Genomic DNA, 25,567 nt, shown 5'->3' on the forward strand with positions numbered 1-25,567 from the left:
ACATAGGTTCAGGTTGGAGATGGATACCAGGGGCCATTGGTTGGGTGGTGACCCAGACCTTTCCTCACGTCGCTTGTAGAGCCGATCGTTGACCTCATCATATACATCGACAAAGACATCTAGGTTGGTCAGGGCCTCCAAGCAAGCTAGCTCATCCATAATCTCCTCACATAGTTCCCACCAAAATGAGTAGAGATGGGCCACTTCATTCCACTAAGGGTTGGAGATTAGTTGCCAAAAGCGGATGGTGTAGGAGAAGGACGGTCCCTGCCCCTGCTGGAGTTTGCGTAGGGTCACATCCATCAAGCAGGCATGGTAGGAATAGTTAAATATAGCAAAAGGATGCCTGGAGAAAGGCATCCCAGTCAGATAGTCTTGGGCCTGCTCATTTGAGCAGGGACAAGGCCCAGTCAGGAAGCTAATAATGAGGAAGGCTACAATTCTGTCACAGAGATCATGGATTCTGTGACTTTCCAGGACCTCTGTGACTTCTTCTGCAGTGGCCAGACTGGAGCAGTTGTCAGCCCTGGGGCCACCGGAGCAGTGGTCTATGGACCACCAGAGCAGCAGCCGGCAGTCAGCCCTAGGACCGCCAGAGAAGTGGCCCCTAGGCCACCGGAGCAGCTGGCCAGCAGCCAGCTCAGCGGCTGAGGTTGGGTCAGCCCCATGGGGCTGGAGCAGCGGCAGGGCTGGAGTAGTGGCCAGAGGTCAGCCCCCTGCAGCGCTCCAACTGTTAGTCTCCCCCCGCCCCCAGGGTATTTTTAGTAAAGTCAAGGACAGGTTGCAGTCTTCCGAGAATTTTTGTTTATTGCCCGCGACCTGTCCATGACTTTTACTAAAAATACCTGTGACAGAATCTTAACCTTAATAATGAGTCCTGCTTTTGCTTGGTCAGTGGGGCAGGATTGGGAGTGGAGCAGAAACAGCAAGCAGCTTTGGTTAATAATCCCCTTAAATTTTTGGTGGTCTCCAGTAAAATGTTCTGGGAGGGAGAGTGGGTCTGGGTATGCAGCCACAGTACGTGCCCGTAGTGCAGCATTCTTGTCCTGCAGCTGGGCTGCCTGCTTTTGTAGCAGCTGGTTATCTGAGGCGTGCTGTGCCAGTTGGGCCTGCAGTGCCACATTGTCATCATGGAGCTGGGTGGATTGCCTGTGCAGAGCTTGGTTCTCTGTTGTGAGCTGCGATACTTGGGTTTGAAGCGTGGGGATCTCCTCCTGGGAGCGGTCAACCCATTCAGGCATCTCCCATAGTCTCTGGGACATGCCAGGCAAGGAGTGGCCTGCTGCATCCATGGTAGGTCATCAACACAGGCTAGGGTGGTCTAGAAAAACTGTCAGGATCCTGACAAGGGCAGTCAGGACCAAGGGTCAGAGCAGGATTAAACCTGAGGCTGAGAGTATCAGAGGCATTCATAGTCAAATTCCAGGTCAGAGTCAATACCAAAGATCAGAGTCCGAGTCAGGTTTCAGGGTCCATGTCAGGAGGCAATGTCCAAATCAAGGCAAAGTCAAAGCCAGAAGTTCAAGAACAGGGAGCAAGAATGATCATGGCAGCTACAGGAGATCCGCACCGTTGCCTGGATATTTTCTGGAATGCCGCTTGGATTTATATAGGTCAGGGAGCCAATCAGGAGCCAGGAGTCTGCTGCCTGTCAGACCCCTTGAGGCAGGACTTCCCGTGGTCTATGTCCACAGTGGGTTGTGAGTAGTGGAGTACAAACTCATTATAGCTGCTGCTGGGGGCAGCATGGAGTTGTCTGCTGTCTGGCAGGCCTGGGTTCAAGACCTGCTGGGCCATTTGCAAAATTGGATCTGTAGCTGCATTTGGATTCCAAACACCTCTGCAATGTTCTGATATGGTCCATTTGGATCAGGCCCATTTCTACTCAAATTCTTCTCATCCCGATAATTGTTAATAAACTTTATTTGAAACAAATTATCTCTGTTTTAAATAATCACGATAAAAAGTGTATGCTCTTTTTAAGGTAATTTGCTGATCAAGAGTACAAGATAATGAAATATCATCTGTGTTTGACTGAAACAGTCAGGTTCATGAAAAAAAACCCACTGTGCATTATGTTAACAATCTCCTGTTACATTTGGCCAGGGAAGTGCCAGGTGCAAGTTTTATTGGTACTGTATTTATTACATTCAGAAATGATTTAGAGATGTGAACTTTTTTAAGAATGAAAGAGGAGAGGGGCCCATCTATTAACACAGTATCAGGGCCAGATTCTGCAAGGTTCTAAACACCGAGGGCCCTCAATTCTCACTCAAGTCGTTTATAGGAGGTTTTCAGCACCTCACAGGATTGAAACCTAATGTACAAACATTGCTGCATATCTGCAACTCAATGCTACAGCTGCGGAAAAAATACAACTGGATGTCTTTGGCTGTTTAGATAGTTTTCTAAATTTTCGCTTGTGTTCTACTCTTAAAAATACAAGAACGCACCATATTCAGTCATATCTATCCATCAGTCTACCTAGTGTGGACTCCTTTTGTCCACAATCCAATCTCCATACAAGGTCTTTGGCACCATCAAAACTCATTGGGCAAGTTGAATAGCAATATCTCTGAGAGTATTTTTTGAAATGCTTATTGTGGAAAGAGGCATAGGTAATTTAGTCTGTAATGTCCTATGGAGGTAAATCCACACAAACACAGTTAAGGTATTTTATTAGCAGACATCCAACATCTGCTCCACACTCCAACAAGTCATTCACTAGACAAGCAGTGCTGTGGTTTGCAGATCACAATACGGAAGCCCTTAAAAAGACACATCATTACATTCCTCCCCAATGTTTTAAAAACACACCAAGGCCTAACAAACATTAGCTCCTTCAATTCTGAGCTCACAGTTCTCTTGCTTACAGCCAGGGGCGGCTCTATGTTTTTTGCTGCCCCAAGCACGGCAGTCAGGCGGTGTTCAGCAGCATGCCCGCAGGCGGTCCGCAGTCACGCGGATTCGGCAGCGTTTCTGTGGGTGATCTGCCGGTCCCGTGGCTTCGGCGTACCCGCCGCCAAATTGCCGCCGAAACCGCAGGACCTGAGGACCTCCCGCAGGCATGCCGCCGAAGGCTGCCTGACTGCCGCCCTCACAACGACCGGCACGCCGCCCCGCCCTCCCCCGCGGCTTGCCGCCCCAGGCATGCGCTTGCTGTGCTGGTGCCTGGAGCTGCCCCTGCTTGCAGCTCTTCTTCACTGGTTGTCATAGAATCATAGAATATTAGGGTTGGAAGAGACCTCAGGAGGTCATCTAGTCCAATCCCCTGCTCAAAGCAGGACCAACACCAACTAAATCATCCAAGCCAGAGCTTTGTCAAGCCAGGCCTTAAAAACCTCTAAGGATGGAGATTCCACGACCTCCCTAGGCAACCAATTCCAGTGCTTCACCACCCTCCTAACTATGGTCAGGTTGAAAAGGTTCCTTTGTCCCCACTTTAATGGTGCTAAGGCAGTCTGCTTTTCCAAAGTTCCTAAAGGATTGCTCCAATTTGGAGTTGTTTTTCCCAGATTCTTTGTGGTTTTGTGCAACTTTTCCTCCTTAAATTACTTTTTATTTTTCTCTGTTGAGTTTCTGAAGAACTGGGAATTGAAGGTTCTGTCTCTTCTGTATTTCTAGTGTCAATGAACATTGGGGGTCCCTCAAACAGTTTCATTGTGTGTCTCTATTTCCACCACATCTTCACTAGCACTCTCAGGAGCTGAATGTTTAAACAGATTTTTAAACCTCATTTTGGAAATCCATCAACTTGTTCTTGTGCCTTCTTGAATCTTTTTCAGACACTTTATTTGGAGTCTGCAGCAGCTTACGTGTCTTTATTGTACTTTGTAGTAGTGTCCTCCAGTCTCATCACTTTCTGTGCTTTCTGCTTGTTTCAAATGTGCATATTACGCATAATTCTGCTGGTAAAAGGTGTATTTTTCCTCTTAAAGTTTTGCTTCCAGTGCATTGCCATCCTGAAAGGCTGTGAGATGTAGGATAGACCAGCTTTCTTTGTTTCAATAATGTCTTCCACTATAGGCATTGCCTGACCCACCTGGAATTCTTGCACCTTGCCTGCATGTCTGCCTTCCCCATTGTGGATGGATTTCCTTTCCCCCCACTTGTGTGTGTGTGTCTGAACCCTTGTGAGGGCCTACTAATACTAGTGGGTCTTTTCACTCTAGTGAAAGAGGAGGAAGTGTGGTCTAGTGGTACAGCACAGGCCTGAGAGTCAGGAGTACTAAGCTCTGTTTCTGGTGCTGCTACTGGTTTCCTATCTGACCTTGGGCAAGCTACTTAACATTTCTGTGTGTTCGTTTCCCCCTCTGTAAAATAGGGATGGATAACACTTACTGGGGAGTTGTGATGGTTCACAAATCAATGTTTGTAAAATGCTTTTAATTTTTTGCATGAAAGCCACTATAGAAGTGGAAAGAATTATTTTCTGTAATTTCTGTCATTTATTTACCATCTCTCTCTCTGCTTGGCCACATGATTCTATACAAACAGAAACAATCGGATTAGCCCATTTATCAAGAAAAAATGGTTCATATAACGTGCTGCTTTCCATTAGTAAATGGCAATATGACTTCCAACAGCACAACAGTCTGACTGAGCTTATCACTGAAACAAATTCCCATTGAAAGCATAGTCTGATTATGAAAAACACAAAAACAATTTGTTGTGCGCCAAAAGCTATGCACAAAATTGGCAGCCCCTTGAAATTAATTAAATCTAATAGAAGGTTGACATGTAAAACAGGAATGGATCTGGTTATGACATAAAGTAATTTATAACACAAAGGAACTCTTTGTTGAACATTTGCTTAAAGAATGCATGCTGCAGTCACTGCAAGTAGATTTACTGTTTAATATTTTTCTACTGTAATAAAAAATACCACTTTTGACTTGCAAATATTTAAAAGCTCAACTGAGCTAGAATTCAGATAAGTGTTTACCAAAATAAAAAATTGTATAAATCCACCTATTGTGTAAACGGAATCCTTTTATATACAAGTTTAAATCCAGAGTTCTATAAATTCCACCAGGAGTTCATTATGGCCTGATGAAATAAACTGAATACATTCCATAGTTAACAGCAGGGACTAGTTTATCTTTCATTTGATTTTTCTAGTGACATTTTAGACTACAATTTCAGCACAGCAATTATAATTCACACTGATGGCCATGTATGATATAAATACCTACATGGAGTTAGATTTCATAACAACATCTTGAACAAATAGCTTGTTATTAGAAAGGATAAAGAGATACAAAAGTTTTGGGCAGGAATGAACAGGATCCCAATAGTGCTATGTTTTGTTAACAAAAGGATGCCTATGCAAGGACAACATTTGCAAATTCTAGGATCCAGCTTACCCAGTCAATTCATCACTAGCCTCTCACTAAGGGCCAGATTTTCAATGGTGTTGAGGTGCCTAAAGAAGCAGTTAGGCATCTAGTGGGATTTGAAAAGCTGCTCTTAGGCACTTTTGAAAATCCCACTAGGTGCCTATCTGCATCTTTCAGCACCTAAATACTTTTAAAAATCTGGCTCTAAATCAATTTGCTCCTATTCTCTTGCTTATTAAATCAATTCACACACACCCACATACTAAATCTATTGATTTTTCTCCTCCCACCTAGTCAGTCTATTCACACCGCCTACTAAATCAGTTCATCTGCATCCTCCTCTACATTAAATCAATTCACACACACCTTCCTCTATATTAAATAACTCCCCCTACCCTGCTCACTCAATTCACTCACACGTATTAGCTCAGCACTCCCCTGCCCAATCAGTTCACCTATTGGTTTGCACTCAGCTCATGTTTAGAAGATTTTCTTCACAACCATAAAAGTATACGAATATTTTTTTTAAAGTAAAGTTCAGCTTCTTAACTTGGTTCAGCACGTGACCAGCCTAGGAGCTGCCACATACAGCCATACATTCTGTAATAACTTAGATTGTGTCCTGCTTGGAAGGGCACATCCAGACATATGAAATCCAGAGAGGTTTGGGTTTATGAGAAGCTGTAGTTTTCAGCAAGGTCACTTGTGTTCAGAGAATACAGAACAGCTTTTTTTGCTTTTCGTTTAAATACCTACTGAACTACAGTATCCAGACACAGCAGGGATGGTTTTCTTGCTGGTTATCATCATCATAATTTGTTATCTATATAACAGTATCACCCATAATATGCTAGTTGATATACAGGCATACGGGAAGTCCCTGCCTCAAAGAGCTTACAATGTAAAAGGAGGAACAGATGAAAATGGAGGGGTGGGGGTCAGAGGAGCTGAAAGACATAGTAGCTAAGTCTGGGCCCTTTCTGCACATCTCTAATACAATATGAGGAATTCCTGCTTGTGATTCCCTGATTCCATAGCTAAGGATGAGTTTTGCACCAAAAGCAGGGGAAACAGTGTATCCTCTCCAAAATTACACTCTTTGAATAAGAATGATTTTTCTGAGAATTTACAAGTAAATTGGGTAATTATTTTATTAGTTAAAATTAATTTCAAAAGGGTCTTTTAAGAATTTCAGCACCCCATCTCAGACTGTTTCTTTTTCTTGAATTATCTTAATAATGGATCAACACGGGTGCTTCAGACTTCTCTTATAGTTAAACTCACTGAAATCTTATGCTACATTTGAAGGGTGGTTGTTTTTTTTAAATGATGGACATTTTTTCCTTATTCCTCATAACTGAAAGTGTCTGCTTCAGCAAGGGCTGCCAAATTATGTTCTACGGCAAAGAATTCCACATAGAACTGCTCTACTTCAGAGTGGCTACCATCTCTCATTTATCTCAGTGGGACTGAGGTTGAAACTTGCCAGCAGTTAGGTTGCTATTTTGAGAAGGGCTTCTATCGCCAACAGTTCTCAGTAGGTCTGTTCTTAACAAAGGTGGCTGTTGGGTTCACTCTCACTGAAAACAGTTGGAGGCAGTGGCCATTTGAAAGAGGACACCTTACCCGAGGGCAGCTATGGCCTCAAGGCTACTGAAAACAATGGGAAATGGAAGCCATTTTAAAAACTGGTAATTTTTCAGGAGTTTCTCTGAAGATTTTTATCCACCAGCTTCTACTGACAGACAAACTTTCAGTTAGGAAGATTAATGGCAAAAATTATCATTAATCTTAAATATTTATTTTCAAATGCTAGATGTTGCACCAGATCTAGTCAACAGAAAAGGGTGTGTGTAGGGAAACATGGGATGCAAAAGGCAGGGGGAAAACTACAGTATGTATGTGTGTAGTCAGGGAGAGCAAAGAGAGGGAGAAACTGGCAGGTATATGCAGGGGAACGTGAAATACAGCAGAGATGGGAAATTTAGGGGGCAGAGAGGTGTAGGAAGGAACACAAGGTTCAGGAAATTTGGAGAAGAGAAGGTCAAGGGAACCTGGACTGTACACTGGCTGATTTGAACTGCTCTGGGCATTCAAACAACCTCAAACTGCCCTATAGTGGTTCATGACAAGTGAACGGGAAAAAGAGAGAAAAAAATCTAAACTCTTTTAAAAAACTAAGTTCCATGTCATCTGGGATTACAAACACCAAAATGCCTTAATCATGATTGTGTTGTTATTGTATGGTATATTCCTGTAGAGTTGGTAGGTTCATTATCATTAGTTTAGTCTGTATAAATCCTGGCAAAGGGCTTTTCATTTTTAAACATATTTTCACAGCCCTGACAGATAAGCTGGATCTCTCCTTTCACATTTTGTGTGTGGGTTTTATGCATCCGCATGCAGATGGCTCATAGGCAGCTAAAGTCATTTGTTTAGCAGGCCAAGTGTTTGTTTTATTATTTTCAAGTAAGCAATCAACACTTGCTTATTTCTTGCTCTAAACAAGTCAGTCCACACACCAGTAGTATAGCTATACTACAGTAATCTTGGGCTTTATAATAAAGGCCATACAGCATTCACATTTATGAAGTCACAGTTCAGCTTTGAGTGTTGGAAGCTGCCAACTAAAAAGGAACCTTAACACTGTTCCTGTTAGGACTCCATTTTGCAATCAGAGTTATGGAGTCACATTGCCTCTGGAGGAACTCTGTGAGGGATTGTGTAGTCACTCCCAGGACTCCAATAAATGCAAGTGGAGTATACTGCCCCAGTCAGAACCATGTTACATGTTCCCATTTCCTTGGCCAGCTACCACCAACTGACCTGAGTTGAGGAAGGGTTGGGAGATGACTCTTTGGAGTAGATATCCCATAAGGTCAGTTAAGAACCCTGGAGGACTTTCCCCTTTGGAAGTTTTTTTATGTTTTTCTAAACTTTTTTATTGCATTCCTTGATAATGCGAATCGCTCGCAGTGATATAGTTTAACGGGACTACATAACCTCTGATAAACCTTCCCCTCCAGCAAAGTTAATATTGAAGGGTCGGAGAGAGAGCTGGTTCCCAAGCACAGTACTCAGGCACCTATCTTCCCTAGTTGAACTTCCACCCACCTCTCACTCCTGAGTTCTTCATCTTCCTTCTAAGTGAGACAGCCTACCAAGGCCATTTCTACAAGCACTACACACTTCTCTCACTGCAGGACCCCTCAAAACCAATGACTAAATCCTGAAGATCCTGCTTTAGTCCTCCCCTGCTTGTTGTACTTCTCACACTCAATAGCCATAAAATATCAGTCTTACTTTCCTTCAGGATGCTGCCAGGAAAAAACGGTTACTCACTTTCTCGTAACTGTTGTTCTTCGAGTGCTTGCTCATGTCCATTCCAGTTAGATGTGTGCATGCTGCGTGCACAGTCGTCGGAAAGTTTTTCCCCTAGCAGCACCCATCGGTTCGGCTGTCAAGCCCCCTGGAGTGGCGCCTCCATGGTGGTAAATATATGACTCTGCCAACGCGGCACCTCCTCAGTTCCTTCTTGTCGGTTACTCCGACAGAGGGGAAGGCAGGTGGGTCTGGAATGGACATGAGCAGTACAAATCGAAGAACAGTTATGAGAAAGTGAGTAACTGTTTTTTCTTCTTCGAGTGTTTGTTCATGTTGATTCCAGTTAGGTCACTCCCAAGCCCAACCCAAGAGGTGGGGTCAGAGTTATGGAATCGCTGACTGGAGCACTGCTCTGCCGAATGCTGCATCATCTCTAGCATGCTGGGTAATGGCATAACGACAGGTACAAGTATGAACCGAGGACCACATCGCTGCCCTGCAGATTTCTTGTATTAGGACCTGAGCCAGGAACGCTACTGAGGAGGCCTGCACCCTTGTGGAATGCGCCGTTAGTGCCAGAGCTGGAACTTTGGCTAGCTCGTAGCACGTCCGGATACAGGACGTGATCCATGACGAAATCATCTGTGACAAGACCAGGAGTCCTTTCACCCGGTCTGCTACCACCATGAATAGCTGGTTTGACTTACAGAACAGCTTCGTGTATTCAATATAAAAGACCGGCGCTCAGCAAGTGTCCAGTGAGTGAAGCCTCTGTTCTCGGCTTAGGGTAGAAGACAGGTAGAAAAATGTCCTGGTTAGAGTGGAATTGGGACACAACCTTTGAAAGGAAGGCAGGGTGAGGCCTAAGTTGGACCTTGTCTCTAAAGAAAACCTTGTAGGGAGGGTCGGAGGTGAGGGCTTTTAGCTCCAAAACCCTCCACGCCGAAGTAATGGCGACTCGGAAGGCCACCTTCCATGACAAGTAGATGAGCGAACAAGTCGCCAGTGGTTCAAACGGGGGCCCTGTTAGTCTGGAAAGGACCAGGTTGAGGTCTCACACCGGGATCAGTTGTCTAACCTTTGGGTACAGCCTTTCCAGACCCTTAAGGAAACGGTCAATCATGGGGGTGGCGAAGATGGAATGCCCAGCCACTCCCGGGTGGAAGGCAGAGATAGCTGCCAAATGCACCTTGATGGATGATGCTGCCAGACCCTGCTGTTTTAAGTGCAGTAGGTATTCCAGGATAAGCGGTATGGGTGCCTGCATTGGTGCTGAGCGGCTCTGAGCGCACCAGATTTCAAACCTTTTCAACTTGGCCAGGTAGGTGGCTCTGGTGGAGGGCTTCCTGCTACCAAACAGGACCTCCCTAACCAGCTCAGAGCACATGAGTTCCATAGAGTTTAACCATGAAGCTTCCAAGCCGTGAGGTGAAGGGACTGGACGTCGGGGTGGAGAAGGTGACTGTGATCCTGGGTAATCAGGTCGGGACCAAGGGCAATGTGATTGGGGCGACCATCGACAGCTCCAGTAGTGTGGTGTACCAGTGTTGGCGAGGCCACATTGGCACCACCTGTATGACCCCCGCCTTGCCTCTGCGGCTCTTCAGCAGGATCTTGTGCACAAGTGGGAACGGTGGGAACACGTACAGCAGATGTTCCATCCAGGGGAGGAGAAATGCGTCTGTGAGAGAGCCCGGACTGTGATTCCAGAAGGAGCAGAATTGTGGGCACTTCCTGTTGCTTCATGTGGCAAAGAGGTCGATCTGGGGAACTCCCCACCTCTGGAAAACACTGTATATCACGTCCGGGCAGATGGACCACTCATGGTTGTGGAAGCATCTGCTGAGGTAATCCGCCAGCTCCTTCTGGGAACCTGGGCGGTAGGACACTTCCAGGTGAATGGAGTGGGCTGTGCAGAACTCCCACAGCTTGAGGGCTTCCCAACATAGGGGAGAGGAACGGGCTCCACCCTGCTTGTCTATGTAAAACATCGTAGTTGGGTTGTCCGTAATGACTCTCACGCACTTCCCTTGCAGACGAGCTTGGAAGGTTTGGCATGCTCATCAGACTGCCCTCAACTCTTTGATGTTGATGTGGAGTGAGAGCTCGTCTTGAGATCAGAGGCCCTGTGTTTGAAGGCCTCCCGGGTGCGCACCCCATCCCAGCGCTGACATGTCCGTTACCAGAGACAGAGAGGGCTGGAATCTGTGGAAGGGGACTCCCTTGCACACCTCCTGCAGGTTGAGCCACCAGCGGAGGGACTTGAGGACCTGCACCAGAAGGGTGACCACTGAGTCCAGGCTGTTGTACCCCAGACAGTAGGCCGACACTAGTCAAGCTTATTCATAGATTCATAGATTCTAGGACTGGAAGGGACCTCGAGAGGTCATCGAGTCCAGTCCCCTGCCCTCATGGCAGGACCAAATACTGTCTAGACCATCCCTGATAGACATTTATCTAACCTACTCTTAAATATCTCCAGAGATGGAGATTCCACAACCTCCCTAGGCAATTTATTCCAGTGTTTAACCACCCTGACAGTTAGGAACTTTTTCCTAATGTCCAATCTAAACCTCCCCTGCTGCAGTTTAAGCCCATTGCTTCTTGTTCTATCCTTAGAGGCTAAGGTGAACAAGTTTTCTCCCTCCTCCTTATGACACCCTTTTAGATACCTGAAAACTGCTATCATGTCCCCTCCCAGTCTTCTCTTTTCCAGACTAAACAAACCCAATTCTTTCAGCCTTCCTTCATAGGTCATATTCTCAAGACCTTTAATCATTCTTGTTGCTCTTCTCTGGACCCTCTCCAATTTCTCCACATCTTTCTTGAAATGCGGTGCCCAGAACTGGACACAATACTGCAGTTGAGGCCTAACCAGCGCAGAGTAGAGCAGAAGAATGACTTCTCGTGTCTTGCTCACAACACACCTGTTAATACATCCCAGAATCATGTTTGCTTTTTTTGCAACAGCATCACACTGTTGACTCATATTTAGCTTGTGGTTCACTATAACCCCTAGATCTCTTTCTGCTGTACTCCTTCCTAGACAGTCTCTTCCCATTCTATATGTGTGAAACTGATTTTTCCTTCCTAAGTGGAGCACTTTGCATTTGTCTTTGTTAAACTTCATCCTGTTTACCTCAGACTATTTCTCCAATTTGTCCAGATCATTTTAAATTATGACCCTGTCCTCCAAAGCAGTTGCATTTCCTCCCAGTTTGGTATCATCTGCAAACTTAATAAGCGTACTTTCTATGCCAATATCTAAGTCGTTAATGAAGATATTGAACAGAGCCGGTCCCAAAACAGACCCCTGCGGAACCCCAATTGTTATGCCTTTCCAGCAGGATTGGGAACCATTAATAACAACTCTCTGAGTACGGTTATCCAACCAGTTATGCACCCACCTTATAGTAGCCCCATCTAAATTGTATTTGCCTAGTTTATCAATAAGAATATCATGCGAGACCATATCAAAAGCTATCAGATTGGTTTGACACGATTTGTTCTTTACAAATCCATGCTGGCCATTCCCTATCACCTTACCACCTTCCAAGTGTTTGCAGATGATTTCCTTAATTACTTGCTCCATTATCTTCCCTGGCACAGAAGTTAAACTAACTGGTCTGTAGTTTCCTGGGTTGTTTTTATTTCCCTTTTTATAGATGGGCACTATATTTGCCCTTTTCCAGTCTTCTGGAATCTCTCCCGTCTCCCATGCTTTTCCAAAGATAATAGCTAGAGGCTCAGATACCTCCTCTATTAGCTCCTTGAGTATTCTAGGATGCATTTCATCAGGCCCTGGTGACTTGCAGGCATCTAACTTTTCTAAGTGATTTTTAACTTGTTCTTTTTTTATTTTATCTGCTAAACCTACCCCCTTCCCATTAGCATTCACTAGGTTAGGCATTCCTTCAGACTTCTTGGTGAAGACCGAAACAAAGAAGTCATTAAGCATCTCAGCCATTTCCAAGTTTCCTGTTACTGTTTCTCCCTCTTCACTGAGCAGTGGGCCTACCCTGTCTTTGGTCTTCCTCTTGCTTCTAATGTATTGATAAAAAGTCTTCTTGTTTCCCTTTATTCCCATAGCTAGTTTGAGCTCATTTTGTGCCTTTGCCTTTCTAATCTTGCTCCTGCATTCCTGTGTTGTTTGCCTATATTCATCCTTTGTAATCTGTCCTAGTTTCCATTTTTTATATGACTCCTTTTCATTTTTTAGATCATGCAAGTTCTCGTGGTTAAGCTAAGGTGGTCTTTTGCCACATTTTCTATCTTTCCTAACCAGCGGAATAGCTTGCTTTTGGGCCCTTAATAGTGTCCCTTTGAAAAACTGCCAACTCTCCTCAGTTGTTTTTCCCCTCAGTCTTGATTCCCATGGGACCTTACCTATCAGCTCTCTGAGCTTACCAAAATCTGCCTGTACAGTGATCCTTCCCCCTGCAGCTAAGGAGCGATGGGTGCAGGAAGTGTGCGGGGGTGGGGGAGGAGAGAGGAGGTAGAGAGTTTGCAGAGCTTCCTATAGCCATGGGAGAAATCTGGGGGTACGTCTGACATGGATCCAGATGCCGTGCAGGGGAAGAGGAAGTCCCGTCCTCCCCAACCCAGCCGGGACTTGCAGCTGAGGTTGCAGGGTAGGAGCCACCTGCCCATTCCCAATGCCCTGGGCACCCAAAACATACTGTTGGGGAGGGTCTCAACCAGTGTTGTGGCTTCCCTTTGCTTCCCCATCAGAAAGTCATTTTTCTGCGGGGAAGCAAAGAAATCTGCGGGGGACATAAATTGTGTACATGCACAGTAATGCAGAATTCCCCTAGGACTATCCACTAACTAACTATTAAAACTATACAACTGTTAAACTATTAAACTATATACACAAAGCTAGTAGGAGAACTAGGGGAGCACTTGCAAGAGCAAGCCACCGCAGTTTCAATGACTGTCACTGGCGGTAAGAAGGAACTGAGGAGGCTCCGGGTCAGCAGGGTCATATATTCACCACCATGGAGGCGCCACTCCAGGGAGCTCCACAGCCGACCTGACAGGTGCTGCTATGGGAAAAACTTTCAGACAGCTGTGCATACGGTACAGACATACCTAACTGGAATCAACATGAGAAAGCACTTGAAGAATAATAATATTTTTGTAAACAAGGATGGGATGATTCTCGTGAACTGATCATTGTAAATAATATCTGCTGTAGACTAAGCCTTTTTTTCCTATTTGTTCACCAGTAGATTGGACGTCAAATTGTTCAGAGAATTATTTGTCATTCGTCTCTATTCGCCAGGTAGTCTGGATGAATGTCTTTCAGATTTTTTGGGCTGGTCACAAAATTGTGCAATTTCACTATTCGCAGGTTGTTATTCATGGTGTGTGATTGGTCACCTAAAATCACACGGGATTTGGGTCTGCTCCCAGGTTGGATTACTAAATTGTTTTTGTTTAAAAAAAAATGCACACAATTTAGGAGAACAAAAAAGAATAGTGAACAACAAAAAACAAATACCGTATATACTCATTCATAAGCCAAATTTTTTCAGTAAAAAAGGGAAGCACCAGAGAAGGGGGTCGGCTTATGAACGGGTATAGAGAGGGAGAGGTGGGACACAGCCCCTCCCCCCAACAGAGGGAGCAAGGAGAGGCAGCACAGCCAGCACAGCCAGAAGGGAAGAGGCGGGGCCAGAGTCTCTCCGCTTCTGGCCATGCTGCTCTCCCCCCAGTCTCCAAAGCAGCTGCAGCTCCGGGGCTGGCAGGCTGCAGCCGTGCCGCTCGGCCCCGCCCTCCAAAGCACACTGTGGCTGAGCCACCTGGCCCGCTGCAGCATGCTGTGGCCATGCCACCCGGGCCAGCCCGCTGGAACATGCTGCGGCCGCGCCGCCCCATCTGGCCCACCGGAGCAGGCTGCGGCCGCGCTGCCCAGCCTGCCGGAGCAGCTCCAGCCAGGTCAGAGACATCCTCCCCTGGCCTTCCCCAGATAAGGTGGGAAGGAATGGGATGGGGAGAGTGTGGGGGTCCCAGGCTAGGGGTGGGGTCATGTGGGGGGTGGTCACAGGGGTTACCCCCCTGACTCCCAGCTTCTCCCCCCCAAAAATTTCCCCCCCCCCAGTTGCTGTCCTGGCCCGTCAGGGTAAGCAGCTGGCACACCGGGACATTTTGTTTACTTAGGTTTACCTCCGTGCCTGCGGACGCTCGAGGTAAACAAACCATCTCGGCCCACCAGCGGCTTATCCTGATGGCCCGGGAGCCAAAGTTTGCTGACCCCTGAATTATAGGGTGGGCTTATGAACGGGTTATAAAAAATTTCCATTTTTACGTATCCATCTTGGGGGGGTCGGCTTATAAACGAACCGGCTTATGATCAAGTATATACGGTAAGTGTTCCTTAGAGGTTTCCCATCCTAGTACTCAGCTAGGTCTGATCCAGTGCCCATCACAATCAATGGAGTCTGTTATAGGGTACTGGCCCTTTAAGTCTGGAGGAGACAGTCTGAGAGGCTAGTTCCCCAGATACCTGGAAAGGGGTAAGAAAAATGAAAGGTGAAGGAATAATCAAAAAAAGACATTGGCTGAGAGGAAGATGGTCCCAAGGAGTAGTCCCTGGGAGGGAGAAAGACTAGGAAAATCCAGGCTATTGTTCCTTTAAAGGCCTGGGACCAGGAGCATTGTTCAGAGGTCAGGTGTTTGGGGTTATTAGTTCCACCTGGGAAGGATCAAAGCACTGGTCAGATGATTAATTGGGTGAACCAAAAAGGAGGCTCCAAGTCCAGTGAAGGAGAGATTGCTGAGAGAAAGAACTCAGTCAGGCCACAGCCCCCAGAAGGAGGGCTGCGAAAATCCTGAACTTAAGAATAGAGTTTGCAGGCCATGGAGGCCAGGACTCAATCTACACAACTGAAGGAGGAGGGCTGTGAAAACTCTGAATTTAAGGGGAGCATTTACAGCCAGAATTGGAACCCCACGTTCCTGAAATAGAGAAGCTTGGAGCCCCAAACCTAAGGCGGGGCCATAGGCAGGATCTTTTTGAGAACCAGACAATGTTTAATAAATTAGACCCCAGGAGAGAGGGAATGCTGTTTTAAAGACTCTAGGAGTGAATAAATTATTCCCAAAACAGAGAGAAACTGAGGCTGAGGACTGCAATGGCATGCTCAGAGGCTGCTACCCTCTTACAGACTCTTGCCATTGACTACAATGGACCCTAGATCAGCGTACAAGCCCTCTTAGCCAACGAGATGACAAGATTGGTGTGGTATGGCTGAAGACCTACTGTAATTTGTGTGCAAAAATTGCTGTATTTGAAAGATAGTCATTGAGTTTACTTGAAGAGAAGATTTAGTGCACTGATTATAAATATATATAATCCATGCAGCGACAAACTTCAAAACTCCGTAAGAAAGCTGCATCAAAAACTATGCACCTCTGAAGCTCAAACAAGAAGCAACAAAGCAATTGCATGTCTAGATGCCAAGAGCCAGATTCTCCTCTCAGTTTTATTACTGTAAATCAGGAGTATCAATAGAGTTATACGTGTGTAAAACTGGTATAAGTGAGAAAAGAATCAGGCTCCGATGACTAAAAGGACACGCATACACTTTTATTAGAGTCTATTCCTATTAACTATATATGACTGACAAATATGGGAAATAACCAGCGATCTTGCTAAAACAGACATTACTTTATTTCATGTGGGAACAAATAAGATGCATGCTTTTGTGTGGAAGAATTTATGCTACAGTACATGCATTGGATCCCAAATATATGCTTGCAAACATATGCTTAACTTTATGTGCATAAATAATTTAATTAGATTATTCATGTGCATAAAGTTAAGGATGTGTGTTTACCAGACTGGGGCCTTGGTGAGGAATAATGCAATAGGTTTTATACTGTAGGAATATGGTAAATGCCTTAGCCAGAGAGAAGTTACATATGCTACATGACTCTTCAGATGAAGACTCTGCTACATGTTGCGTAGAATATGCAAGTAACAAACACCTATTATCAGTCAGATGATCAATCAATAACATTTGTTCTCCCTGGCACATTGTTATACTTACCAATATTGCAATATTTTCCTACAAAGTTTTCTTTGCAACCACATATAGTTTTCCCAGTGAAGACAATCATTCTACAGGCACTGTCATGGAGACAGGGATTACTGGTACAACCTACAAACATAAATAGAAGATCAAACTCAATTAGTGTCCATAGTGCAAGGAGGATAAATTGTTGATAAATTGGAGAGGGTCCAGAAAAGGGTCACAAGAATGATTAAAGGATTAGAAACATGCCTTATAGTGATAGACTCAAAGAGCTCAATCTATTTAGCTTAACAAAGAGAAGTTTAAGGGGTGATTTGATTACAGTCTGTAAGTATCTACATAGGGAACTAATATTTGATAATGGGCTCTTCAGTCAAGCAGAGAAAGGTACAACACAATCCAATGGCTGGAAGTTGAAGCTAGACAACTGAGACTGGAAATAAGGCATATATTTTTAACAGTGAGGACAATTAACGATTGGAATAATTTACTAATGGTCGTGGATTCTCTATCACTAGCAATTTTTAAAATCAAGATTTTCTAAAAGATATCCTCGAAGATTTTTTTTCGGGGAAGTTTTATTGCCAGTGTTATACAGGAGGTCAGTTAATCACAATGACCCTTCTGGCCTTGGAATCTCTGAATGCTACATGCAGTACAAGAAAATGCAACCCACTTAAACAAATTTCATATCATATCTTGTTGGAATCATCATGAGAGGATGAAAACAAGAAGAATGTAGAGATGTTCATCATATTTATCATGGTGACAACATCTTAAGGCATCTCCTTCTCTGCCATATATACTTTTGGAATTGGTTTTCCCTTTTTTACTATTTCCACACCGGTCCAGACCTTCAGCTGGTACAAACTGAGATAGTTCATTATAGACAACAGAGCTATGCTGATTTATATCAGTTGAAGATCTGGCTCACTGTTTACTTTTACTGTCAATATCAGTATAGCTTCCCCTCTGTTGCAAATATCATTGCTTAACAAATAACAGTAATTATTATTACTACTGCTCGTAATATGCTCCCCACTATTGCAAAATTTTTTAGAGAGCTGTGTAATATTTTATAATAAACCAACAGGGAGGGAGCTTAGTGAAGTAGTTAGAGCATGTGACTGGCAGTCAGGATTCCTATGGTCAAAGTTATGCCAGTGGTGATTTTGGCTCCTGGGCACATTCACAGCTCTACCATGGACTTACTATGTGAGCTTGGAAAGTCACTTAACTTCTGTGTCTCAGTTTCCACACCTGTAAAATGGGGATGACAATATTTAACTAATTTGCCAGGGTGCTGTGAAGCTTAATTAATATTTGTAAATTGCTTTGAGATTCTGGGATAGAGGTGTAATTTTGTTATTATTATTCTTTAATCTATTGTTTATTCTTATGGGCCCCAGTTCAGGATCACATCCCTGTTCCTGAAAGCACTTAAGTGTGTGCTTAAAATAAAACACATGCTTAAGTCCCTCCTTATTCAGTAAAGCACTTAAGCACATGCTCACAGGCTGAATCAGGTCCATTATCCATAAGTGGAAAGAAAAATATTTTTTTCTTTCTGGGTGTGTGTGTTGAAAGAGCCCGGTCACTATGTAGAATACAATAGCACAGGTTTCAGCATCACTATTTTTATTTAGCCCACTACATGCAGATATATACACTTAGAACAAAATAATGCTTATGCTATGGACAGCACAGAGTAATACTTGTGTATCGTGTGTTTTGGCATTCAATTCGGCTGTTAACACACGTGCATTCTTCCACTACTCCTTTGTGGATTCTTGCCCAACTTTCGCCAGTGTCAAAGTACTCATAGCGACTTTCATCAAAACACTTCCCTAAAATAAAATAAAATAAAAAAAGATTTCTAAGGTTTGTTACAAAGAATGATACCAAATGATTTGTTATGCCCTAATGATCCCTTTTCTTGTTAACTAGCCACATGTTATTTGAAAGTATGGCCTAGATCCACAAAGAGATTTAAATCCCAGTTTTAGGTACCGCTGCGATCCACAAAACCCCTGCTTTGTTGCCAGCTAACCCTGTAGGCACGTACACTCACTCACCCATCTAAATTTTTGCTTTAAAAGTACTCTGAACAACTACGTTTCTGTCTCAGTTCATGCACACTGCTGCCTCATTCTAAGTGCCTGGACACCTATCTCCCACCTTGTCCTCAAATGCAATCCACAAATGAGAAGAAGACAGGTGTTTGCTTGCCTCTCTTGCCTGTGGAGTCCGATCGAGTAGGCATGCTCTGATCACACCTACCAGACTGGGGCCCATTCAAAATCTGGTGAGAGGAGGAGCCACCATTTAGCTTTTAGCCCAGTGGTTAGGCCACTCACCTGGGATGTGGGAGACCCTCCGTTCAATCCCCGCCTCTGCCTGATGAGGAGAGAGGATTTGAACAGGGATCTTCCACACTTCCCAGGAGAGTGCGCTAACCACTGAGCTATGGGCATTCTAATAGGGGTCTCCCTCAATCTCTTCTGTTGTAGCTGTTTCATTTTGGAGAAATAATTAAAGAGTGATTGGACCAGGGGGGCTGGATGCTGGATCTCCCATTTCCCAGGTGGGTGACCCAACCACCAGGCTATGGAGACATTCTCACATGCTCTCTTTGGCCCAATGACTCTTCAATTAGTTACCCACAGTGGAACAGCTTCAACAGGGAAGATTGAGGGAGTCCCATATCAGAATATCCCATAGTTCAGTGGACAGGGTACACTCTGGAGAGGTTCAAATCCACTCTGCCCATCAGAATTGAACCTGGGTCTCACACATCCTAAGTGAGTGCTCTACCCTCCTCTTCCAGTTATTTTGTGCATAGTGAGGTAGGCACCTAATGCATCCTTGCAAGCAGAAATGACCCATGCCTGCTGATGGGGGGGGGCAGAGTGAGGGCAGCAGTTTCAGCAAATGTTACTGAGCATGCTCTGTCCATGTGAGCATGCTCAGTACAAGCCAAGCAACAACTCGCCGGGGGGGGGGGGAGGGAGATGTGACGCATGGCCCCACCACGCATGGCCTCTGCTTGCAAGCAGCAGATTAAGCACTTTAGCTGCCTGACTGCAGGAGAGGGGGTCCCAGATGTGGATTGCAAGCAGAGACATGCACCTCCCTGCAGCCTGCATGTAGGTGACTAATTCTGTGAGGGGTGGGACTTAGGACACCCCCTTCTTGCTGGCAACTCCCATTGGCTAGCTCTGGCGGGTCCTTGGCTAACATACTTGCTTTTGTGGATCTCATTCTTAGGCACCCATCTCTCCCCATTCATTGTATAAGAAGCCTAGGCACCTTACTCAGGATTTGTGAATCGCATTGTTGTTCCAGTGATTTTCTAGATGTCTAAAAGTTACACATCCCAACACTCAGTGCTGCAATGCCCAAGTCCCTTTGTGGATCCAGGCTTATGTGCTAATCAAACAATTTGTGTTTTAACCTTTGTAATGGAAGCACCTAGCCACCATAGTGATAGGTGCTATGACTAATAGTAGAATAAATTAGAAATAAAGAGGTTGGTTGGGCCAGATGGCTTCTCCTGCTTTTAAAATGTCATATGCTCCTGTGAACGAGACAGTGGCACCATTCTGCAAGCCCCCTAATGGTTAATTCACGAAAAGTAAGGAAGAAAAATCAGAGTAAAATACGACATTCATCCCACTTCTATGTATTGTTCATAGCTGTTAGTTTAGCAGACTGGTTCTTACAGATGAAGGCTGTAATGGAGGCAGCTACTCTGGTGCCCCAGCCGGTACCGTACACATTGTATACATGCCATTAGGTGGCTCCGGAGCAGCAGGAAAGGAATTTAATTGAACAACAAAGAGAAACGAGAGCTTTTATGGAACCTTATTCTGTTCTTATACTGTGAGAAGCAGGAGCAACATCACTGACCTCAGTGGAGTTATTCTGCCAAAGGCAGCGCTAGCCCATTGGGGCCCTAAGCGGGAATATTTTTGCCCCACCTCTACAACACATACTAAAAAAGTGAATAAGGGGTCAGCCCCCTTGAGTTTCTCGGGGCCCTAAGCAATTGCTTAGTCTGCTTATGCCTAGCACCAGCACTGTATACTGTTGTAAAACTGGTGCAATAGTATGATAAGAGCCTTATCGTCTGATAACTCCCACTTACCCTGGTGTAAATCTGGAGTAACTCAAGTGAAGTCAATGGAATTACACTGGTGTAAAATCACTGAGAGCATGGTAAGATCCTTAATGGGCACATGTGCACATACACTGGGACATAGTGCCTTATTTAAAATTCTTTTGCTTGTCATGTCTCTCTACCCTAAGTGCTATATAATATAATTATTCTTTTCTAAACATGCAGGGCCAGCTCTAGGCACCAGCAAAACAAGCTGGTGCTTGGGGCGGCACATTTTTAGGGGCGGCATGGCCGGCGCCAGAATGCCGCCCCTAAAAATGTGCCCCGGCCGCCCTAGCTCACCTCCGCTGCCGCTCGCGCGCCACTACTCCCCCTCCCTCTCAGGCTCTCAAGCCTGGGAGGGAGGGGGAGCAGCGGCGCGCAAAACAGCTGTTTCGTGCGCCGCGGCCGCTCGGGGTCTCCCCCTCCCTCCCAGACTCTCAAACCTGGGAGGGAGGGGGAGATCCCGAGCGGCCGCGGCACGCAAAACAGCCGTTTCGCGCGCCGCTGCCACTCGGAGTCTCCCCCTCCCTCCCAGGCTCTCAAACCTGGGAGGGAGGGGGAGATTCCGAGCGGCCGCGGCGCACGAAACAGCTGTTTTGCGCGCCGCTGCTCCCCCGAGGGGGAGACTCTGAGTGGCCGCGGCATGGGTGCCACTTCTCCCCCTCCCTCCCTCCTAGGCTTGAGAGCCTGGGGGGAGGAGGCAGGGAAGGGGCGGAGTTGAGGCGGGGCCGGGGGTGGGGTAATTAAAAAACGGGGGGAGTGGCCAAAATTGTTTTTGCTTTGAGCGGCAAAAATCCTAGAGCCGGCCCTGTAAACATGCATGCTAATCTCAAAATCTGAGTGCAGGGGTCGGGGGGAAGAGTCTCATTGTATGTCTCTTAGCCTAATACTTTAATGGTAGTTCAGATCAGGTTTGAATTTATAACCATATAATTAAGCTATTTTCAGCTGTCCTGTCAGTAACAGATTGTCTATCATAATCACTTGGAAACAAGCCTACACAAACATTAATGTCTTAGTGCTCTCTAACATCACAACAACATTACCTTTTCACTAACAAAGTTGGACAAGTCCTCTACCTCTAATATCCATTGCTCATTAAATAAGGCACTTACCAATCTCGCAGTCTTTTCCTGTGAATGCCTCAGGACATGCGCAGTGATAAGAACTATGATCATAGGCAACGGAACAGGTCCCTCCATTTTTGCATGGGCGCCTTGCACAATAATCTGAGAAATCTATTAATAAGTTATTGTTAATAACTGCCAGACAACTCAATCTTTGTTTTGTCAGACATTGGCCAGTTATACAGAATAGCAACACTTTGCGTTCAGATGCCTTGTGGCTTTAATATCACCATTTGATCTCACTAAAACAATGTTTACTCAACTGTTCCTTTTTTAATTGCACAATAACTAGATTTATCTTGATCTATAAAACTATACAACTCAGTGAGCTGAATTCTCTTCCACTGAAATAAATGGGTTTATAATGATATAACTGAAGCAAAATTTGACACATGATCATTATTCACAATATTGATAAGTCAAGTCAAGTCAGCAGGTATCATGTGAGGATATGGGACAAATGTCCACAAGATGGAGCTATTCCTTTACACTAGTGATAAAAAAAAAGTCTGAAGCTCTCATTTGCCCGGATTAATGCTCTGTGTATTTTACGTAGCAACATAACTAAGTGGGATTATGTCTCTACTTTAGATTACATAAATTATACATTCCTGGTAGTAGACTCTGGTGCATTCTAAGACTAAGATAAGTGGGATGGTGCAGAATTTCCTAACAGGAAGAGAAGGAGCAGATCAAATTAAGTCAGAACAAACAAACTGCATCAAACTAATAAACTATAAAGTTTCCTATTCTCCGAAAGTATTTTTAAAAAACATGAAAAAATCCTGTCAGCACTACCTCCCAGTCAGTGGTATCAAGTGGGAAGGGTGTTGTCAAGTGAGAGGGGCAACCAAGCCAAATTTCAGCAAGTGGCGTTGCAATCTGGTGCATGACGTAACACCACCACTCAAATGGTGCTGTGAGGCGGCGCATGGAGAGTCTGTCCCTCCACAGTGCCAGGCAGGGGAGTCAGGCTGAGAACTCAACTCCTGGGGGCACCCGCTCATGAACTCTGGTGGTAAGAGGGAGGGCAGACTCCCCAGCCAAAGGAGACCTGGGAGAGGAACTGGAATTCCCTTCGCCCCTGAAATTTCTGAACTGGCACCACTGCTCTCAGTTCCCATGAAGTCAATTGATGGAGGCTGCCTTTTACATGACAAAGTACCATATAAAGTTCATAATACTTTTTAATGGGATAACACTAGTTGACAAAAGACATTGGGTTAACTCATCAATTGGTATAAACCAGCGTCTCTCCACTGAGGCCAACTGATCCAGCTGAGAGGCTGGCCCAATATTTTGCCTACATTTGAATTCTCTATCTAATGCTTCCTAGCCAAATTCTGCCATGAGGACAATGCAGAATTACACCATTGAGCTGTTCTTTGAGCAGGGTGCTGGGCTGCCAACATGCTGATACTGCCAAGTAGACAATCCAACATGTAAAAATATACCCACACATAAAGAGTCTGAAACAAAGCACTTGAGGCCAGATTCTAAAATTCACTGTATTGGTGTAAATCTGGAGTAATTCCACTGAAGTCAAGGCATGTGCTCCAGATTTACAATGGTGTAACTGAGATCAGTATCTAGGCCTGTGTACATATACTGGTAGTCACACCCAAGGAGAACATCAAAAGAAAGCATGTAAACATAATGACTATGCTGCTGCTTCTTCCATTTTATAGTTATGAAATATCTATATTATATAGTGTTTCATCACTACATATTCCTGTAATTTTCAAACTTCTGCTCTCTCCCAGGGCCATCCCTCAGTATAGTGGAGCACATGGCAAATCATTTTTGGTACCATCCTTAAGTCAGCAAAGCAGAACCCCTAGCTCTGTCCTTCTCTCTTTCATTGGAACCCCTCATTATATTCCCTTCCACCATCCCTGGGTCACTTCCCATCTGTCTTCCCTCGGCATCCTCATCTCTTCTCCCCGCTGCTTCACTATTTATCTTTTGGCCAGCACAGGTCCTCCTGCAACTTCCACATCAGGGATGTGCTCCTACAGCACAGGAGTATTCTGGCCAGATTGTTTCTTCCTGCCTGGAACTCTTCCCAGAGTTATGGGTCCCTGGTAAACATGGTGCCCCAAGCAGCTGCCCGTCCAGTCTGTGCCTAAAGCCATCCCAGGATATCATCCCTCCTTTGTGAGAAAACCCTCACTTGAATCCTTTCACAATTGCTAACAACCATCTTGAGTTCAACTTCTCCAGAGCCCTGCTGAAGTACTGAGTCACCTGCTCTCAGCTGTCTGACCACATCACCCAACTTCCTGGACTACTTTCAATTTGGATAGGACACTTTTCACCATACTGAGATGGCTCTTCTCCAGGAATTTAACTAGCTAGTACATGTTTCTGATCTGATACCTCCCCCACTTATAAGTTTATATTCAACTTACAAGCTCTCGGCACATCTTTCCATATCATTCTGTTTTTATGTGCCCCTGAACAAAGTTGGTATCTAGTACTCTCCTTTCTTGAAACTTGATCCAAGATCCTTTGAAATCAATGATAAAACTCCCGTTGACGTTGGTGAGCTTTGGGTTAGACCTTTGGGTTTAACCCTACAAGGTGCAGGGCACACTTAGGGTGACCAGACGTCCTGATTTTATAGGAGCAGTCCCAATATTTGGGCTTTTTTCTTATATAGGCACCTATTACCCTCCACCCCGTCCCGATTTTTCACACTTGCTATCTGGTCACCCTTGGCACACTGGCCCCTATCCAGCACAATACTAGAGCCACAACTCAGCAATTCACTTGTGGCCACATTTGTAAAGGTATTTAGGTGCCTGAAGATGCCTGACAGGTGTCTAGTAGGATTTTCAAAGGTACCTAGGTACTAATTCCTATTGAAATCAAAAGTATTTTTGCAAAAAAAAATTTTTTTACTGTTTTTCTAGTTTATATAATGGTTGGAATTTCAGTGGGACCAGGACTCAATCTTTAAGTCACCAGGAATTAATGGTGCAGAGAATTTCACAAGATCCAGCCACACATTAGTAAGCAACCAACTGGGCCCAAAATAACTTACATCTAAAAGAGTTTACCACAGACCTTTACTTCCTATTTTATGCCAACAATCAAAATTATGTGCATGCATACTATTGCTCTTTGCTATATAAAATCTGTGGGAAAATCCTGCCCATTTTGAGCTGACTACCCTTTTCATTGTTCTTAGGCTACTTCTGCAGTGAATGCTTCTATTTACTCGTCCTCTTTGAAGCAGTCACTAAAGCAATTTTTTTTTTCAAATGAATTCTTCATAAGACAATCTATTTTTGAAGCTCTGTTCTCTTTCAGTACATTATTGAGGAAGGAGTAGCTGACAGAGTATCTGTGTGTTTAGCGTGAGGAAGAAAATATTTCCTTATTTGTTAAAAAAATGCAACTGTTTAAAAGAAATTACAAACAAAACAGAAATAGTCAGAGACACAGCCAGAATGGTTTTATCATCTGAGAGATGTGGTGTAGGGAAACAGGAACAGCCTACAAGTGCAACTCAGCGAGGAGGAGGGATGGTCTAGTGGCTAGAGCACTAGGGCAAGGGAGACGTGACTTCCA

At 44.7% G+C, this 25,567-nt stretch overlaps 1 protein-coding gene across 1 annotated transcript in view; it reads right to left on the reverse strand.

Moving 5' to 3' along the window:
* HGFAC (HGF activator) overlaps positions 1–25,567 on the reverse strand; it is a 68,876-nt gene that overhangs the window by 28,165 nt on the left and 15,144 nt on the right. The window contains exons 5-7 of the mRNA XM_065405654.1: positions 21,980–22,102; positions 18,418–18,549; positions 16,718–16,828 (exon numbers count right to left, since the gene is read on the reverse strand). Coding sequence (XP_065261726.1) covers positions 16,718–16,828; positions 18,418–18,549; positions 21,980–22,102 — 366 coding nt within the window. The remainder of the gene's footprint in view (positions 1–16,717; positions 16,829–18,417; positions 18,550–21,979; positions 22,103–25,567) is intronic.

This window comes from Emys orbicularis, chromosome 5, assembly GCF_028017835.1.
Source record: "Emys orbicularis isolate rEmyOrb1 chromosome 5, rEmyOrb1.hap1, whole genome shotgun sequence".
NCBI lineage: Eukaryota > Metazoa > Chordata > Testudines > Emydidae > Emys > Emys orbicularis.